Source organism: Vipera ursinii, assembly GCF_947247035.1.
Source record: "Vipera ursinii genome assembly, chromosome: 2".
Classification (NCBI taxonomy): Eukaryota; Metazoa; Chordata; class Lepidosauria; order Squamata; family Viperidae; genus Vipera; species Vipera ursinii.
In genome coordinates this window covers 18,975,474-18,993,877 of record NC_139513.1, presented here as the reverse complement: position 1 = coordinate 18,993,877, position 18,404 = coordinate 18,975,474, and the positions used below count along the sequence as shown (strand labels likewise).

At 45.2% G+C, this 18,404-nt stretch overlaps 1 protein-coding gene across 1 annotated transcript in view; it reads left to right on the top strand.

The window, feature by feature from the left end:
- SLC44A4 (solute carrier family 44 member 4) overlaps positions 1 to 18,404 on the top strand; it is a 67,654-nt gene that overhangs the window by 43,977 nt on the left and 5,273 nt on the right. Inside the window, exons 9-19 of the mRNA XM_083355645.1 lie at positions 278 to 361; positions 882 to 994; positions 2,268 to 2,390; positions 2,663 to 2,762; positions 3,966 to 4,058; positions 5,859 to 5,961; positions 11,118 to 11,374; positions 14,031 to 14,125; positions 15,293 to 15,396; positions 17,147 to 17,220; positions 17,319 to 17,484. Coding sequence (XP_083211771.1) covers positions 278 to 361; positions 882 to 994; positions 2,268 to 2,390; positions 2,663 to 2,762; positions 3,966 to 4,058; positions 5,859 to 5,961; positions 11,118 to 11,374; positions 14,031 to 14,125; positions 15,293 to 15,396; positions 17,147 to 17,220; positions 17,319 to 17,484 — 1,312 coding nt within the window. The remainder of the gene's footprint in view (positions 1 to 277; positions 362 to 881; positions 995 to 2,267; positions 2,391 to 2,662; positions 2,763 to 3,965; positions 4,059 to 5,858; positions 5,962 to 11,117; positions 11,375 to 14,030; positions 14,126 to 15,292; positions 15,397 to 17,146; positions 17,221 to 17,318; positions 17,485 to 18,404) is intronic.

Below are 18,404 nucleotides of genomic sequence, written 5' to 3'. Positions count from 1 at the left end.
GAATGAAGACACACAGCTGAGTACAGAGAAACTCATTCTTTTATTAAGCTGGAACTGTACTGAGAACTTGGGTGCACCCCGCCACAATATATAGCCAGACCCTCTGGTAGCAACCAATCGGATTGAACCCATGCTTGCCGCCCAAAGTTGACCAATTGCAGGACCGGAGACGTCCTGTCTGGGTTGCTGGAGAACCGTTAGTTCTCCAGCAACGCACGTGGTGAGGTACCACAAGCCCAGTACATAACATCTCCAATTTTCTTTCTTGTCTTTATAGGCAACTCCTAAGTTCTCTTGGTGTGAAGGATATTAGTGTGAAGATCTTTGAGGATTTTACACGGACATGGTCTTGGATTCTCATGTGAGTACTTCTCGCAGCAGGAGGAAGTTGTCCATTGGAGCTGAGGAAATCAAGAGGGCTTTGTGTATTACATTCAAATGAACCACGATTCTTGAAGCTATGGGGTATGACTGCCGCCAGAGCTGTGAGTCTTAGTTTCTCATTTCTTTAAGGCAGGAAGATTGGCTCTAACTTTGTTGGTCAAGTGGGCATTTAAGGAACATGGCCACCCCATAACATAACTGAGAACATCCTTCAGAGCTGTTTTGGGTTTCTCCTACTGCTCAGGAATAGGGAGAAAAGGGATTTGACCAGGGGTCTTCAAACTTGGCCCTTTTATGACTTGTGGACTTCAACTCCCAGAATTCCTCAGCCAGCGTGCCTGGCTGAGGAATTCTGGGAGTTGAAGTCCACAAGTCATAAAAGGGCCAAGTTTGGAGACCCCTGGATTAGACAGAGAGATTAAGCTTTACAAGCGGAACAGGTGGAGAAGAAAGTCACTCCACCCCATCCTTTCTCTTTTATGATGTTCTCTTCCCAGAGGTCTCCTGCTTGCCATGTTACTGAGCCTCTTGTTTCTCCTGTTGCTGAGGTACATCGCTGGCATCCTGGTATGGGTTCTCATTGTGGGAGTAGTAGCCATCATTGCGTACGGTGAGTAAAATGACAGCAAGTAGCTGAACGAGAGGTCTTAATATATTGCACCAAATTGATGAAAAGGTTAAGGGTGCTACCACAGGAGATAAAAGTGGACAACGGTTTGGTGAACCTTTTTAAGCCAGTCAGGTCCATTCGCCTCAATCATTTGGCAAATGGGTAACCTTAGCAAATTTAAAATGCAAGTAGACATCATCTCCCAGAGTTCCCCAGCCAGCATGAATTACGGCAGTTGAGGTGCACGCATTTTAAAGTTCCCAAGGTGGAGAAACACTATTATAGGCATTTATATTTAGGATGGGGAAAACTTTCTTTCTGTCCAAACCTTGAAAAAAAATGTCCATAACAAAAGGTATAATATTAGCCTAGATTGGGGTCTCCAAACTCGGCAAATTTAAACTTTAAGCATGATTGGCTGAGGAATTCTGGGAGTTGAAGTCCACAAGTCTTAAAGTTAGATAGCCCTGGCCTAGATGGTCAGAAATCTATTTAGGCCAAAGTTTGGTCAGTTCTCAGAATTATATTTTGTCCTACTGATTCTATTCTGTTCTGTTCTACTCTACTCTACTGCTGATTGACCACTGCAGAACATTGATTCTCACTCATATGTGTATCTGCCAGGTGGCATAACAGTAACATAAGCCATCCAGCATCATTGAATATATGTAGCAGGTAAATGTAGTAAACAAACAGCCAAGCTTGGTATGGGTGACCTGTGACCCATACAGATGTTGATCAATTCAGTCCTTGCACCCTCAGTCCATTTGGCTAGCAGTGAGGGATGCTGGAACTTGTAATTCAGTAGCATCTGGAGTGTGATGATAACAGTAGCAATAGCACTTAAGATTTTTATACCGCCTCACAGTCCTTTACAGCCCTCTCTAAGCGGTTTACAAAGTCAGCCTATTGCCCCCAACAATCTGGGTCCTCATTTTACTGATCTGGAAAGATGGAAGGCTGAATCAACCTTGAGCTCCATTAGGATCAAACTCCAGGCTGTGGGCAGAGTTTGCCTGAAATGCTGCACTTGCACCACTGAACCACCAGGTCTTCCATTCTGACACTTTAACGATCACCAAGATGTGGTGTCTTAGTGCCATCCTGTAGGCACATCACACCACTGGTTGGTCGCTGGAGGAAAGAAGGTTGAAATGGGGAAAGAACTCTTCTGAAACAAGATGGTGGAGGGAGGGAAATGGGATTTGAACAATGCTCTTGTTTAGTATTTTTTCCTATCAGTCTTTTTCTCCCCCCCCCCCACACTTTCCAGGAATCTACCACTGTTACACAGAGTATGATATCCTCCAAAAAAAGGGAGCCACTATACAGACCATCGGATTTACCACCAACTTGAGCGCTTATGGAAGTGTCAAGGAGACCTGGATGGTAGCCTGTAAGTCTTGGGCTTAGGGATGGTTAACTTGTGGGAACCTGTATGATTGTGCTTTTGAGCTAATAATCTTTTTTAATCATGGGCGTCTTTATAGGTTTTTAAAGGTTATCTTTGTGCTATTTTGAACTGAGTTTTTAATATGTGGTTAGCCAGCCAGAATTTTTATGATGAGATGGCAGCCGCATAAATTCAATTTAATCAAATATGAAGCTTCCTAGCTTCTTTCGAGGTGGGCACAGTTAAACCGTTTCCTTTCTCTCTCCCTCCTGCAGTGATTGTCCTCTGTGTGGCAGAAGCCATCTTGCTGCTTAGTCTCCTGTTCCTCCGCAACCGGATCTTCATTGCCATCGCGCTCATCAAGGAAGCCAGCCGGTAAGTAGAGCCCTGCAATGCTTTAGTGCAGGGGTGTCCAAACTTTTTTCAAAGAGGGCCAGATTGGATGAAGTGAACATGCTGGAGGGCCGAACATTTTTCCGAACATTATAACAACCTCAAAATTCAGAGCTGTTTTCGAACAGGTACAAAATTCTTGCATGAAAATACCCTTGGGCATATGTGTGTGTGGGGGGGGTCGCTCCCAGGAGGCCCCCTAAGCACGGCCATCTGGAGGTGTGTCCTCCCTCCCCTCCAAAGCACGCAGCAGCCCCCCGCCCTTCCCCGGACGTCGCCTTCGCCCAGGGGAGCCAGAGGGCTTCGGAGCCGGAGCAACTCCGGCGGCGAAGAAAGCGCGCCCTGATTCTCCCAGGCCAGGCCTGCCCCGCCGCTGCCTCACCTTCCTCCCTGCCGAGGAGGAAAGAACCAGCGTCGCACGCCCCAACCCGCTAGCCGCACCCCGGTAGCCTCCGCTGCCCGCACCGGGCTCAGCGCCTCGCTGGGAAGGAGGGGCGCTCCTGCCCCGCCCAGCGGAGCCGTGGCTTACCTGGGCCACGACTGGAAGGCATTCTGCACGTGCCCAGAGGCACCACGCCCCTCCGCCAATGCGGGCGGCCCCTCTCTTGAAACCAAAAAGCAGCTCTCCCCAATTTCTGTAAGCCCCCCTCCCCCCGCCGCCTTTCCCCTAAAGAACGCCACAGCCAGCTTCCGTGCAGGAGCCTTGCACCCCCCGCGCGCCAGCTCCCTTGCCCGGTCAGCCCCTCCAGTCTTTCGCAGAAGAAATGGGCTGATAGATGTTGGTGGAAAGGACCCCCCACCCCTTGCCTCGCCTTGAGGCTGCTGAAGAGCCTCCAGCAATGACCCGACCTACTTCCCTCGCTTGCCTTCTCCAACTCCAAACTCGCTTGTCCTACGCTCGTCTTCCAAGTTTGGGCGGTGATGTCAGGATCGGGCTTCCGATGCGGCCCTCTCACCGCCCTCCCTCCTGTGGCAGACAGTCTTCTGCTTGCCGCCCTCAATCAGAAGGGAGGGCCGCATTTACACAGAGCAGGGAGGGCTGTTAGAGGGCCGTATTAAACCGCCCCCCGGGCCGCAAATGGCCCCCAGGCCGGACTTTGGACATGCCTGCTTTAGTGCCATTGTAGTTTCAGATTCTGGGTGGGAACCAAGAACTGATAGTTCTCCGTTGTCTCTTTTCCCCAGAGCTATTGGATATATGATGTCCACCCTGGTCTACCCACTGCTGACTTTCATCTTAATCGTGATCTGCGTGGCCTATTGGGGCATGACGGCTTTGTATCCTTTCCGATGATGATGATGTGAATCTTTTATTTATTTATTAAATTTATATGCCACCCATCTCACTCTAAAGTGACACTGGGAGGCTTTTTCTTGCATTCCTGTGGGACAATCAGCCAATGCCATATCTGTACACGATGACGATGTTATCCATTTGGTTGTGTCCGATTCTTGGCGATTCTATGGGGCAGGTCTCTCCATGTCTTCCGATCTTGCGCTACTGTTTTGAGTTGATGCTCTAGTTCAGACATGTCAAACACAAGGCCCGGGGGCCGGATCCGGCCCGCGAAGTGGTTTCATGCGGCCCGCAAAGCCATCCTGGAAAAAAGTGAGGGAACGGCCCCCACTGCTTTGGCCCTGGCCCAGAGACCCTCCTTCTGCTAGAGACCCTCAGATCTGTCCCACTCCTGCCCAGGCCCCCATAGGCACCCTTGATGCGAACGATGTAGAGCTGGCCACGCCCACCCAGTTGGCCACACCCACTATAGCCACACCCACCCAGTAGGCCACACCCACCCTGGCCATACCCACCCGGCCCCCTGAGGGCAACCGTAATGCTGATGCGGCCCTCAATGAAATTGAGTTTGACACCCCTGCTCTAGTTGGTGTTAGCTTTGAGGATGTCCAGCCACCGTGTTCTTTGGCGGCCTGTTTTCCCTTGATTGCTTCTGTACACAAAGCTGTTGCAGTACACCTTTCTATCCTGCCTCTCCTTGAACCTTGAGTTTTAGATTGTAAGCCGCCCTGAGTCTTCGAAGAAGGGCGGGATATAAATGGGATTAAAATAAATAAATAAATAAACTTATTACAGTCAGTCTGTGAACTGTGGTGGTGCGGTGGTTAGAATGCAGTATTGCAGGCTAATTCTGCCCACAATCTGGAGTTCAATTCTTACTGGCTCAAGGTTGACTCAGCCTTCCATCCTTCTGAGGTTGGTAAAATGAGGACCCGGATTGTTGGGAGAGCAATATGCCGACTCTGTAAACCGCTTAGAGAGGGCTGTAAAGCACTGTGAAGCGGTATATAAGTCTAAGTGCTCTTGCTCTTGCCATTTATGACCAGTCACTTAATGAAACATAGAACACTGATGGCAGAAAAAGACCTTTGAGGTTGTTTTTGTTTTATTTTTAATTTATTGATTATTTTTAATTATTAATTTTATAGAACATAGAATAATAAAGATGGAAGGGACCTTGGAGGTCTTCTAGTCCAGCCTCCTGCTGGAGCAGGAGACCCTATACCATTTCGGATAAATGGTTGTCCAGTCTCTTTTTAAAAGCCTCCAGTGATAGAGCACCCATAACTTCTGAAGGCAACCTCCAGGTGGCCTCAATGATTCTCTAAAAGAATGCAAATGACCAGCTGTCTGCAAGAAGTATAAATCCTTCCATTCCCCACCATCCAGTCAGAGCTGAAGAAGCTTCTGAGATGAGAAGCAAAATGTTTTCAAAGAAAACAGGTTTGTTAAAAGCAGGCTAACTCTGCCAACTGCCAGCAGTTTAATTCTCACCAGTTCAAAGTTGATTTGGCCTTCCATCTTTCCAAGGTTGCTAAAATAAGGACCCAGATTGTTGGGGGCCATATGTTGATTCTGTAAACCATTTAAAAAAGGGCTGCAAAGCACTGTGAAGCGGTATGTAAGTCTTAAGTGCTATTACTATTGCTATTACACACCAGAGACACATTCCTTGTGTGTCTAATCACACTGGGTCAATGTTCTGTTCTATTCAACATTGGGAAAGATAAAAGGGGATATTTTGTTCCAAAAATTTCCTTGACTGTTTTCTATTTCCAAAGATATCTTTCTACTTCTGGAGAGCCCCTTTTTCGTGTCACCCCAACAAATGACACTGCCCCAGGCTGTGAAAAATTCCGTGGTAATGAAAGTTGCAAGCCATTGGTAAGTGGTCAGAGGCAGAACCGAAGTATCTTGGATCCTCAGAGCCATTTTGGCTAGTCCTTTAGCCATTGGGGTATGATGAAAAATATGGTTGTACTTTGGGAACCTCTCAGTTTTTCTTATGATGAAGCTTTGGTATTAAGCGGAACGGAAGCACGTTAAATAATCTCATGAATGAATTGGTTACCTTTTGGCCACACCGCCACTTTTTCAAAGTTTAGAATGTTCAGGAGAAAATAGTTATAGTTTATAGTTTATTTGATTTATATACCGCCCTTCTCCTTGGTGGGACTCAGGGCGGTTCACAGGGCATACATAAGAAACACTATACAAAAATTAAAAAGAATTAAATCCATGCCCAATTAAAAACAGAAGTAGAGATTAAAAACAATTAAAAGCCGAATCCCACCATCAGGCCAGACCAGCTAATTCGAACAGATGGGTCTTCAGGCCCCGACGGAAAGTTCGAAGGTCTGGTGCCATCCGGAGCTCCACCGGCAATTGATTCCATAAAGCCGGAGCCCCCACAGAGAAGGCCCTCCCCCTGGGGGCCACCAGTCGACACTCCCTGACTGGCGGCACCCTGAGGAGGCCCTCTCTGTGGGAACGCACAGGGCGGAGGGGAGTCGATGCCGGCAGCAGGTGGTCCCTGAGGTAACCCGGACCCATGCCATGTAGGGCCTTAAAGATCGTAACCAACACCTTGAACCTCACCCGGAAGACAACTGGTAACCAATGCAGCTCGCGGAGCAAAGGTGTAACATGGGAGTACCGGGAAACTCCCAAGACAACTCTCGCGGCCGCATTCTGTACCAGTTGGAGCCTCCGAGTGGATCGGAGTTCTTCCAGAAGAGAAATTTCACGAGCTGCCTAAAATCAGTTCAGTTCTGGATAAGTGAGCCTCATGTTTCCTGTACCAGAAATGGGTAATCCAAAGTTTTTACATTGCAAACAGCTTCTCCTCTGGTTCTGCCTGCTCTCTTTTGCCCCTAAAATCAGGCTTACGGCAAATAAGCCAGAGTGGAAACTAAATGCCAGGCACATTGCTAAGCACATTGATTTGTGCTTTAGATTGTAAGCCGCCCTGAGTCTTCAGAGAAGGGCAGGATATAAATGGGATTAAAAAAAAAAGATGGACATCATTCATTCATTTATTTATTTTAGAAGCCACCCCTCTCATTGTTGCGGCAGCTCTGGGAAGCTTACAAATTGACGAAAAGGTAAAAAAGATAATACAAAACAATGAAAAGGGTTAAGCAGGAAACTAAAAATCTGTAGGAGAAGAGTAGGCGGTGCTGGAAGGCGGAGTTAAAAGCGTCATCAGCTTAGCTAGAGTCAGTATGTTCCCACAAACGGTTCCAGTTTAACCGCTCTGGGATTCCATTGGCCCTTATCTGGTACCAATTTAGTACTGAACTTTAGTTGACTAAAGTTTTTTGTGTATAAGCTTCAACAATAAATCTTTTGAACGGCAACACCATTCGGTCATGATCCTGTTTGCCTGACAAAACCAAGACAACAGGCGACACGGAGGTGGGGATCTTCTCTCTACCCCATCAGCCACCCGAACACAGAGCGCTTCTGTCAAGGCCCCAGACCAAACAGCAGGTTTTAAGGCTTTTCTGGAAGACCGGGAGAGTGGGGACTGACCTCACCTCCAGGGGGAGAATATTCCAGAGGGTTGGGGCCACAGCAGAAAAGACTCTTCTCCTGGACCCCACCAGTTGAAATTCTTTGGAATAATATGGGATCCAAAGTTAGACCTCTTCTGCTGAAGTGAGTTGACGGGTCAATTCTATTGGGTGTGACGGTTCCTCGGATGTATGGACCTATGCCATAAAGAGCTTTAAAGGTTGGACCCTATAAGCTTCTTAATCCAATTTGTACACAATCCGGCTCTTATCCAGTTTGCACTCCTCTTATCTAGCTCCTGTGCTAACAGCACTCTTATTCAGAAGTCTTATCCAGTTCCTATGCTAAATTTCAGCCCTTATGCCTTTGGAAGTGGTTGCCAGTTGGAGATGAATGAACCCAGACTCCAGGATTTAAGATCCGGCATTTGATCAAGCTCGTTCCTCAGATCTTGTTTTCTTCCTGCGTTTATGATTTTTCTTTCTTCAGTTGTGTACATAATGGCAAGGTGTGGTGCATTTTCTTCTATTGTCTTGCATTTCACCCAAGAATTCAGTGAGATAAGTTAGCTTGTGCTTCACTGAAAGAACAAGATACCAACTGAACAAAAAAAAGAGAATGAAAGTCAAGTCACTTTTACTAACTGGGTCTGCCAGAATTTAAAACGAAGTCTGCAACTCTGTGTAATAGCTTGTTCAAATGCCTCTCTTGTTTTTTTTTAATCCCATTTATATCCTGCCCTTCTCCTAAGACTCAGGGCGGCTTACAATCTAAAGCACAAATCAATGTGCTTAGCAATAGCCTTCATTCTATGTATATGCCTGCTTATTAGGGCTTTCGCCCCCCCCCCAAGCGGCATTATTACAAAGTCAGCTTCTTGCCCCCAACAATCTGGGTCCTCATTTTACCTACCTGGGAAGGATGGAAGGCTGAGTCAACCTTGAGCCTGGTGGGACTCGAACCTGCACTAATTGCAGGCAGCTGGTGTTACTTAAGGAGGCATTAGCCCACTGCTCCACCAAGGAGCATTTCTTGTGCAAATAGTCATCAACTTAGAACAGTTCAATTTGTCTGAACTGGTATATTTGTCTGAAATGGTATAGGGCAAGGGTAAGCAACCTTGGCTCTTATATGACTTGTGGACTTCAACTCCCAGAAATCCTGAGCCAGCCATGCTGAGGGGAAAGGGAGAGGTTTCCATGCTGAGCCATGCTGGCTCAGGAATTCTGGGAGTTGAAGTCTCCGAGTCATAAAAGAGCCAAGGTTGCCTACCCCTGGTATAGGGTTTCCTGCCTGAGCAGGGGGTTGGACTAGAAGACCTCCAAGGTCCCTTCCAACATTATTATTATTATTATTATTATTATTATTATTATTATTATTATTATTATTATTATTATTATTATTCCATTCAAAGTTATAACAGCACTGAAAAAATTGACTTATGACTCACACTTATGACCATTGCAGCATCCCGATGGTCACATAATCATAATTCAGACGCTTGGCAGCTGACTCATATTTATGACAGTTGCAGTGTCCTGGGGTCATGTGATCCCCTCCTGCGACCTTCTGACAAGCAAAGTCAATGGGGAAGCCAGTTTCACTTAACAACCGTGTTATTAACTAAGCAACTGGGGTAATTCAGTCAATGAGAATAGAGCTGGGAGGGACTTTGGAGGGCTTCTAGACCAACCCCCTGCTCAAGCAGCCAAGTGGCTGTCCAGTCTCTTCTTAAAGACCTCCAGTGATGAAGCGCCCACCACTTCTGAAGTCAAGCTGTTCCACTGGTTAACTGTTGTCACTGTTAGGAAGTTTTTCCTTAATTCCAGGTTGTTTCTCTCCTTGATTAGTTTCCACTGTTTCTTGTCCTGCTTTCAGGCGCTTTGGAGAATAGCTTGACCCCCTCTTCTTTGTGGCAGCCCCTCTAATATTGGAACACTGCTATCATGTCACCCCTAGTCTTTTTTTTTGTCCTCTAGACTAGCCAAACCCAAATCCTACAACCATTCTTCATATGTTTTAGTCTGCAGGCCCTTAAATCATCTTAATTGCTCTTCTCTGCACTTTTTCCAAAGTCTCTACATCTTTTTTTTGCAGTGTGGTGACCAAAACTGGATGCAGTATTCCAGGTGTGGTTTTACTAGGGTTTTATAAAGCAGTTGTCAGAATCCATTTATATCACATTTCATAAATGGATAGGTAGAACATTGTGCTTATTCTGGGGATTCTGCCATCTCTCCGAGGGGGGGGGGGAGAGGACGGTTACTTAGATTGAAATAGGTGATCTTCAAACAACAGGGAAACGTTTGATCTGGGGGAGGGAGGGGGAGAGACAGATCTGGATCGCATCTTCATTTACAACTGAAAAGGAAGAAGCAATAACAATAAAACCAAGGAGAGTTCCCTTTCACATGGAAGGGCCTGACACCTAAGTAAATGATGGGAGCCTGACCAAATGGATGAGGGGAGGGGGCTGAAATGGGAATGCTTTATATAGGATTGAAATGTAACTTTGTTAGATTCCGTCTTGTATTGCCACAATCGATTCCATCCTAGTAAACATTTTCCTTTTGGACTAAACTTGCATCCAAGAGTTCTTATTTCCTAAGATGTGGATTGAGGTGGGTCCTGACAGCAGTACTAATACTTCATGTGATTTTGATTTTACGCCTCTGTTTTTATACAACCAAGGATTGTATCAGGTTGTGCTCACTTAAGAACTGTGGCAATGTTAGACACAAAAATAGTCACAAATTGAAATCCACTCTGTTTGAGTTACAAACAGAAAAGAAGTTTATTAGACTTCACAACAAAGTGTAAAAAATAACGGTTTGCAAAGCGTGGTGGATTCAGGAAGGCAAACAATGCAGCCAAGCACTGAACCACACCCCCAAATTCCAAAATCACATATTATTATACATCCTATCGCGATGCCCCATTCCCTCCCCCATGGCCCCATTGGCTTAGGCTTTGGAGGTTACAATCTATCAGAAGCACCTAAACAGAATACATTATCTCTGCCCCTGTTTGCTTAGATTATACTAATAAGATCCCTCCCCTACTATCCTGTTTACTCAAACCATATATGTACATGCTTATCAATTCTAGAGGAGAGATGTCTCCCATCTTCTACACCTGCCAGGGGTACCAGGCACCAGAAGGTACTTAAAAACAATTCCTAGAGGGTGACTCACACTGGTCCCCATGGTAACTCCTGTTCTCCTCCTCCCTCCATTTGAGGCCTGTATTTTCCCCCATCTACTCAAAGCATCTACTCAGGCAATTGATTATAAAATGATTATTATAAAATATAAAATACGATTACATGATAATACTAAAAGCATATATATTTTTATTTTTAAATTTCCTCGCTACTTCCAGTTATTTTCCACAGCAAGAAAGGTCGTAAAATGAGGCAAAACCCAAAAAAATATCTCACTTAACCACCAAAATTTGGGGGCTCCATTGCGGTCGTAAGTCACAGAGGAGCTATATCGTACGTGTTTTGTTCTTTCTTTTCTCAGGATTTCAACGCCTCCGCCAGTCACCCTTGCATAACCCAATGCATCTTCTACAAATATAACGATGAAGGGCTTTACCAGCGCAACCTCTTCAATCTTCAGATCTACAACGTTGTGGGCTTCCTTTGGTGTATCAACTTTGTCATTGCTCTGGGACAGTGTGTGCTTGCGGGAGCCTTTGCTTCCTATTACTGGGCCTTCAGCAAGCCTCAAGATATCCCAGCCTGTGCTTTGCCTAGTGCCTTCCTCCGGACATTAAGGTGCGTAGCATGGGGAGAAATGTCTGTGGAGACTCTCAGTCATCCAGGCCATAGTTGTCTCAAAAGCGTTTTTCCAAAGGGCAGCTGGACTTTTTTTTTCTTTTCTTGAGGAAGCAGAACAAAACGTTTCGTTTCTCACCCAAGAAACTTCATCAGTTGGGATGGCGGTGGGGGAGGGGAGGGGCTATGGAAGGATTGTATTCCTTTGCGGTCATCTGGTCCATTAGTGCTCTCTGTGAGAGCTCTTGAGACCACTTGGGGAAATTCCCACACATTTTTTCGAATGTCCCAATGTCCGTGGGAGTTTCTCCAGTTTCCCTTTGGCAGTGGTGATGATAGACCAGACAAGGGATCCAAAGTTATGATTGCTAAATATTACTTTTATTATAAGGTCGCCCTAACAGAATCTCACAAGTCTGAAGTTGCTTCCCTCCCTCCTTCCCTTTATCTTCATGAGAACTAGGGAGAAATTTTTCTGAGATGCCTTCACATATTACAATTCTGGTCCAGGCTCAGATTTCTCTTCCTGTTCCACAAGGTTATTCCTTCTTCCCTTTACTAATATCAAGCACAAGTATTGCCCTGCCTCCAATCAGTGGGAAAATAAACTGAGCTATTACCAATTTCTGGGCTATCTTTTGTTCTAAACTGGAAGATGATCCTTTATCATCCCCCTTGTAAATCTTCCAAGATTTTAAAAATTACCTATACTTGGTGCCATAAGCCCAAGGTCATATTCAAAAGTGGCAAAATATTGTTTTATCCTATGCAAGAATGCCAATATTTCATTAAAGATGAGGTGTTATTTTATTTTAATTTGGGCATAGTACATGTTGTATAGTGGGTTCTTTGGCGCAGGAATAAAAACGAGGCCAGTGAGTATAGGAAAACTCATGGTTTATTGCTTGTAAGATCTTAACTGAGAATTGGGCTGTAACCAACCGCAATATATAGTCTAGCCCCTAGGTGGCAGCCAATAGGTTTGAAGCAACCATTGCTGCCTAGGGACAGCCAATAGCAGCACTGGAGACTTGTAGTCTGGGTTGCTGGAGAGCTGTTAGCTGCTCCAGCAACCCACCTGGTATTGCCATTGAGCCCAATACATAACAGTACAGATATAAAGAAAAATAATAGAATAGAATAGAATAGAATAGAATAGAATAGAATAGAATAGAATAGAATAGAATAGAATAGAATAGAATAGAATAGAATAGAATAGAATAGAATAGAATAGAATATTCTTTATTGGCCAGGTGTGATTGGACACACAAGGAATTTGTCTCTGGTACATAAGCTCTCAGTGTACATACAAGCAACAAGTGATAAATCATGATCATAATCATAAAATACAATCATCATAAATCATAAGATACAACACTCAGTGATAGCCATAGGGGACTAAATGAGCAATCAACCTAAATCATAATAGGATACTAAACAAAAGCAATCATCATAAATCATAAGATACAAACAACAAAGTCATAGTCATAAGCTAAGGCAGGGGTAGGCAACCTCGGCTCTTTTATGACTCATGGACTTCAACTCCCAGAATTCCTGAGCCAGCTATGCTGACTCAGGAATTCTGGGAGTTGAAGTCCGTGAGTCATAAAAGAGCCGAGGTTGCCTACCCCTGAGCTAAGGAAATAGTCAATAGGAAATATGAGAAGGATAATAGTAATTCGTCTCTACTAAGTGATTTGACATCCCAGAGGCATAAGACAGCACTGGGGGAATTAGGTGTTTAGCAGAGTGATGGCATGAGGGGAAAAAACCTGTCCTTGCGTCTAGTTGTTTTGGCGTCCAATGCCCTATCAGGGATCTAAAGATAACCTTGTTTGACCAGAAAGTTTGGAATTAATTTTCAACCCTGTTGTGATTAGGACTAATAGGAACTGGAATCCAATACTATCTGGAGGATTCTGAGTTCATATCATAAGGATAAAGACATATACATAGTCTTTGACTTATAAACACAATTGGCACCAGAATTTCCACTTCTAAGCCAGGCAGTTGTTAAAGTGAGTCGCCCCTGATTCTGTGACCTTTTTGGCCATAGTTATTAAGTGAATCCCTGCAATTGTTAAGTAAATTGTGCGGTCATTAAGCAAATCCAGCTTCCCCCATTGATTCTGCTTGTCGAAAGCCAGCGGGGGGAAGCTTGCTAATGGTGATCACAGGACCCCAGGATGCTGAAACCAGGGTAAACACTTGCCTCTTGCCAAGAGCCGAAATTTTGATCAGATGACCTGGGAATACTAGGACTGTCATAAGTGCAAGCACCGGTTATAAATCAATAAATCTGGTTGAAAGTTGAGGACTACCTGTATGTGAATACTTCTGCCTCTGGTTTTGTTTTCTCAAATGTGTCATTTTCTGCCTTCTTATGGAACATTTAAATGCAATCTCTTCTGATTTAGAGCCCGTTTGGTCTAGTGGTTAAGGCATCAAGCTAGAAAGCAGGAGAACTTGAGTTCAAATCCCGCCTTAACCATGAAAGCCAACTGGGTAACCTTGAGTCTTTAAGCCCAACCCACCTCACAGGGTGGTTGTTGTTGTGGGGGAAACAGGAGGAAGAAGGAGCATTAGGTGTATTTGCCACATAATAAAGGTGGGATATAATAAATCAAATAAATTATAATAAATCATTTATCCACAGATACCACATAGGGTCGTTAGCGTTCGGCTCTCTTATCCTCACCATCGTTCAACTGATACGCATGATACTAGAATATCTGGACCACAAGCTGAAAGGCAAGTGATAAACTGGCTTGATTTGATGTCAAATTAGCCATTATGGGCAAATAACCAGTTGGGTCTAAGATTGCTGGCTATGACTAGTGTGAACCATCTTTCAAAGTCGGGAGGGGTTTGGGAGATGGAATTCAACTGCTGGTGACAGAAATATGTTCTCCAGTTTCATGAAGCCAAAACAGGTGCAGAATTGCTTGCATGCAGCATGAGGACCAGTATATCTGCAGCTTGTCTAACATGTAGACATATTGTCACTTACTGGGCCACTTTAAGCCTAGATTTTGCACCAACCCTGCAGATTTTCAAGTGATTTACTTCCTACCAAACACTTTGGAACATAAGCCTCAACAAAAGAGCAGCAATTGCACTTAGACTTATATACTGTCCCATAGTGCTTTACAGCACTCTCTTAGCCAGACTGTCAAGGTTCTGACTAATGAAACAGTTCAAAGAATCTTCAGACATTGTTTATTGTAAAAAGTCTATATAATGAGAATAACATGTCAGCACAGCATGAATGGGATGCCAAAATCTGAATTTTCCTCCCCTGAACACATCGTATCAAAAACAATTCCCTCCCTTAATTTATGTCATAAATCACATTCTCCAATTAGTTTAACATGCAAAGCTTCCCTTCCGTTTCTTTAGTGTGCCATTCCTTATCTAATTTAAACAACCGGGGTAGCATTCTCCTCCCCCCAGCTTCATTTAATTCAAAGCAAAACAGTTTAAAGGAAAAGGCTGCCTCTTATATTGTCAGAGCAAAAACATCCAACCTTTGCAGCGTTGACACAGATATGTCAAACTAGTGACGTCACGTGACGTCGCGCAACATATTGGCACTGTTTTGCCATTGCCAGCAATGGGGTGGACGTGGCTTTCATGTGATGCGTCCGGCCCGCGGGCCAGCAGTTTCACACCCCTGCTCTAAGCGGTTTACAATGTCAGCATATTGCCCCTCCAACAATCTGGGTCCTCATTTTACCGACCTCAGAAGAATGGAAGGCTGAGTCAACCTTGAGCCTGCCAGGATTGAACCCCAGACTGTGGGGAGAATTAGTGCGCAATACTGCACTTTAACAGTTCAGTCCACATTCTGACAGTTGAACAGGATTATTAACCATAGCTATGTCAGCCTTATTTCTAACACTGCTTTGATATTTGCAGAGGCCGAAAATCCAGTTGCCAACTTTTTAATGTGCTGTCTGAAATGTTGCTTCTGGTGTTTGGAGAAGTTCATCAAGTTCCTCAACCGAAATGCTTATATTATGGTAAGCTATGATTGCTAATATTAAATTCCACTGGGTCTGTCAATCATTCTGCACCCACCAGTGGTATTTAAAAAAAAAATGTTATTTTTGGTGGCTATGGACCGCAGGGTTGAACAATGATATAATCATCGTGCAAGTGTAGGGCTTGGGGGAAATTAAACCTCCCTGATGTTCTAGTACTCTTGTTTTATTCATTTCCCATTTAAATTTAGGGGGAAATTCAAAATTTGGTAACCAAATTTGCAATTTTGTAGGTACTGTATGTCAGAAGGGGGTTGGAAATGGCACATGTCATGAATAAAACAATTCAGGTTTCTTAAAATATGGTATGCACTACCAAATTCTGAAGGGACGTGGTGGCTCAGTGGGTTAGGACGCTGAGCTTATCGATCAGAAGGTCGGCAGTCTGGCGGGTCGAATCCCGAGTGCCGCGTAACAGAGTGAGCGCCTGTTACTCGTCCCAGCTTCTGCCAACCTAGCAGTTCGAAAGCACGTAAAAATGCAAGTAGAAAAATAGGGACCACTACGGTGGGAAGGTAACAGCGTTCTTTGCGCCTTTGGCATCTAGTCATGCCGGCCACATGACCACGGAGACGTCCTCGGACAAGCACTGGCTCTTCGGCTTTGAAACGGAGATGAGCACCGTCCCCTAGAGTCCGAAACGACTAGCACGCATGTGGGGGGGGAACCTTTACCTTTACCAAATTCTGCATTCTACAGCCCCATTGTCAGTCACTGTCAGCCAGGTGAGAAAAGAGAGAAACAGATAAATTTGAGGTGTCAGTTTAAACGGAGAGGAGCTCTAGGACCCTCTCAACCTGTATCAAAAACAGGGGAGAAATCTGGTGGTTTCAGAAGGCAAAGAGAGAAGTCTTATAGCTCCCTCAAAAATGTAACGTATCCTTTGTCTTTGGAAGTCCTCACAAAAAATGGAAGGACACTTCGATTCCCACAATGGATAAACGGCTGCAAAAGATGGTGGAAGTTAGCAGAGATGGCTAAACTGACTGCTTTGACTAAAGAAAAAAAAACACAATTAGTTTTACTTCTACTTGGAAACCGCTTCTGGACTTTGTGCTTGAGGCGGGAAAAAAAAACCCGCAACCTTGATTTGGGGTTTCACCGATTGGCTAGGTTTGCTGTTACAGAAATGATTAGTTTACATGACTATATAAAAGTGGTGGGACGTGGTGGCTCAGTGGGTTAGGACGCTGAGCTTGTCGATCAGAAGGTTGGCAGTTTGGCGGGTCGAATCCCGAGTGCCGCGTAACAGAGTGAGCACCTGTTACTCGTCCCAGCTTCTGCCAACCTAGCAGTTCGAAAGCACGTAAAAATGCAAGTAGAAAAATAGGGACCACTACGGTGGGAAGGTAACAGCGTTCCGTGCGCCTTTGGCGTCTAGTCATGCCGGCCACATGACCACGGAGACGTCCTCAGACAAGCGCTGGCTCTTCAGCTTTGAAACGGAGATGAGCACCGGCCCCTAGAGTCGGAAACGACTAGCACGCATGTGCGGGGGAACCTTTACATTTACCTTTTTATATAAAAGTAAAAAAAAAACCTGAGGTTTGATGCTATTATCTTATTCTGCTGCACCGAAGGGAGTTGGAAGTCAGTTTTTCTTTCTTCTTTTCACTTTGCCCTACCCTTTTCCTTTCCCTTCTCCTTCTCTCCCTTTCCCACTATTTTCTTTTGTGTTTTATATCATAAACTATTTTTTTTAAAAAAAAGAAATCCTCCTTCGTTTCAGATTGCCATTTATGGAAAGAACTTTTGTGTGTCGGCCAAAAACGCCTTCAATCTCCTGATGCGGAATGTTGTCAGGTAACCGAGGTGGGGACGGCGGAGGCCCTCAGACAAAATGGCAGAGGAAGGGGAGGAATCGTCCCTCTCTCTCATCTTTTCTCTTCTTCTCAACGCAGAGTCGTAGTCCTGGATAAAGTCACAGACCTGCTGCTGTTCTTTGGGAAGCTCTTGGTGGTGGGAGGAATCGGCGTCCTGTCCTTTTTCTTCTTCACGGGACGAATCCCCATAGAGGACTCCCGGTTCAAATCCCCAGTCGTCAACTACTACTGGCTGCCCATTCTGGTATGTCATGGGGTTAGACACAAAAATAGACACAAACTGAAATCCACTCTGTTTGAGTTACAAATAGAAAAGAAGTTTATTAGACTTCACAACAAAGTCTAAAAAGTAACGGTTTGCAAAGCGTGGTGGATTCAGGAAGGCAAACAATGCAATGTAGCCAAGCACTGAACCACACCCCCAAATTCCGAAATCACATATTATTATACATCCTATCGCGACGCCCAGGGCTTTTTTTCTCATAGAACGCTCAGAATGGAGTTCCGGCGCCTTTTTTAGATGGAGCCTTGTAGGGTAGGCAAGGCGGGTTGTATGACATGTGTGAGTTCTGGCACCTTTTTCTTTTACAAAAAAAGCACTGGCAACGCCCCATTCCCTCCCCCATGGCCCCATTGGCTTAGGCCAGGGGTGTCAAACTCAATTTCATTGAGGGCCGCATCAGCATTGCGGTTGCCCTCAGGGGGCCGGGTGGGTGTGGCCTACTGGGTGGGCGTGGCTAAAGTGCATATGGCCTACTGGGTGGGCATGGCCAGCTCTACATCATTCGCATCAAGGGTGCCTATGGGGGCCCGGGCAGGAATGGGACAGATCTGACGGTCTCTGGCAGAAGGAGGGTCTCTGGGCCAGGGCCAAGGCAGTGGGGGCCGTTCCCTCACTGTTTCCAGGATGGCTTCGCGGGCCGCATGAAACCACTTCGCGGGCCGGATCTGGCCCCCGGGCCTTGTGTTTGACATGTCTGGCTTAGGCTTTGGAGGCTACAATCTATCAGAAGCACCAAAGCAGAATACATTATCTCTGCCCCTGTTTGCTTACATTATACTAATAAGATCCCTCCCCTACTATCCTGTTTATGTACATGCTTATCAATTCTAGAGGAGAGATGTCTCCCATCTTCTACACCTGCCAGGGGTACCAGGCACCAG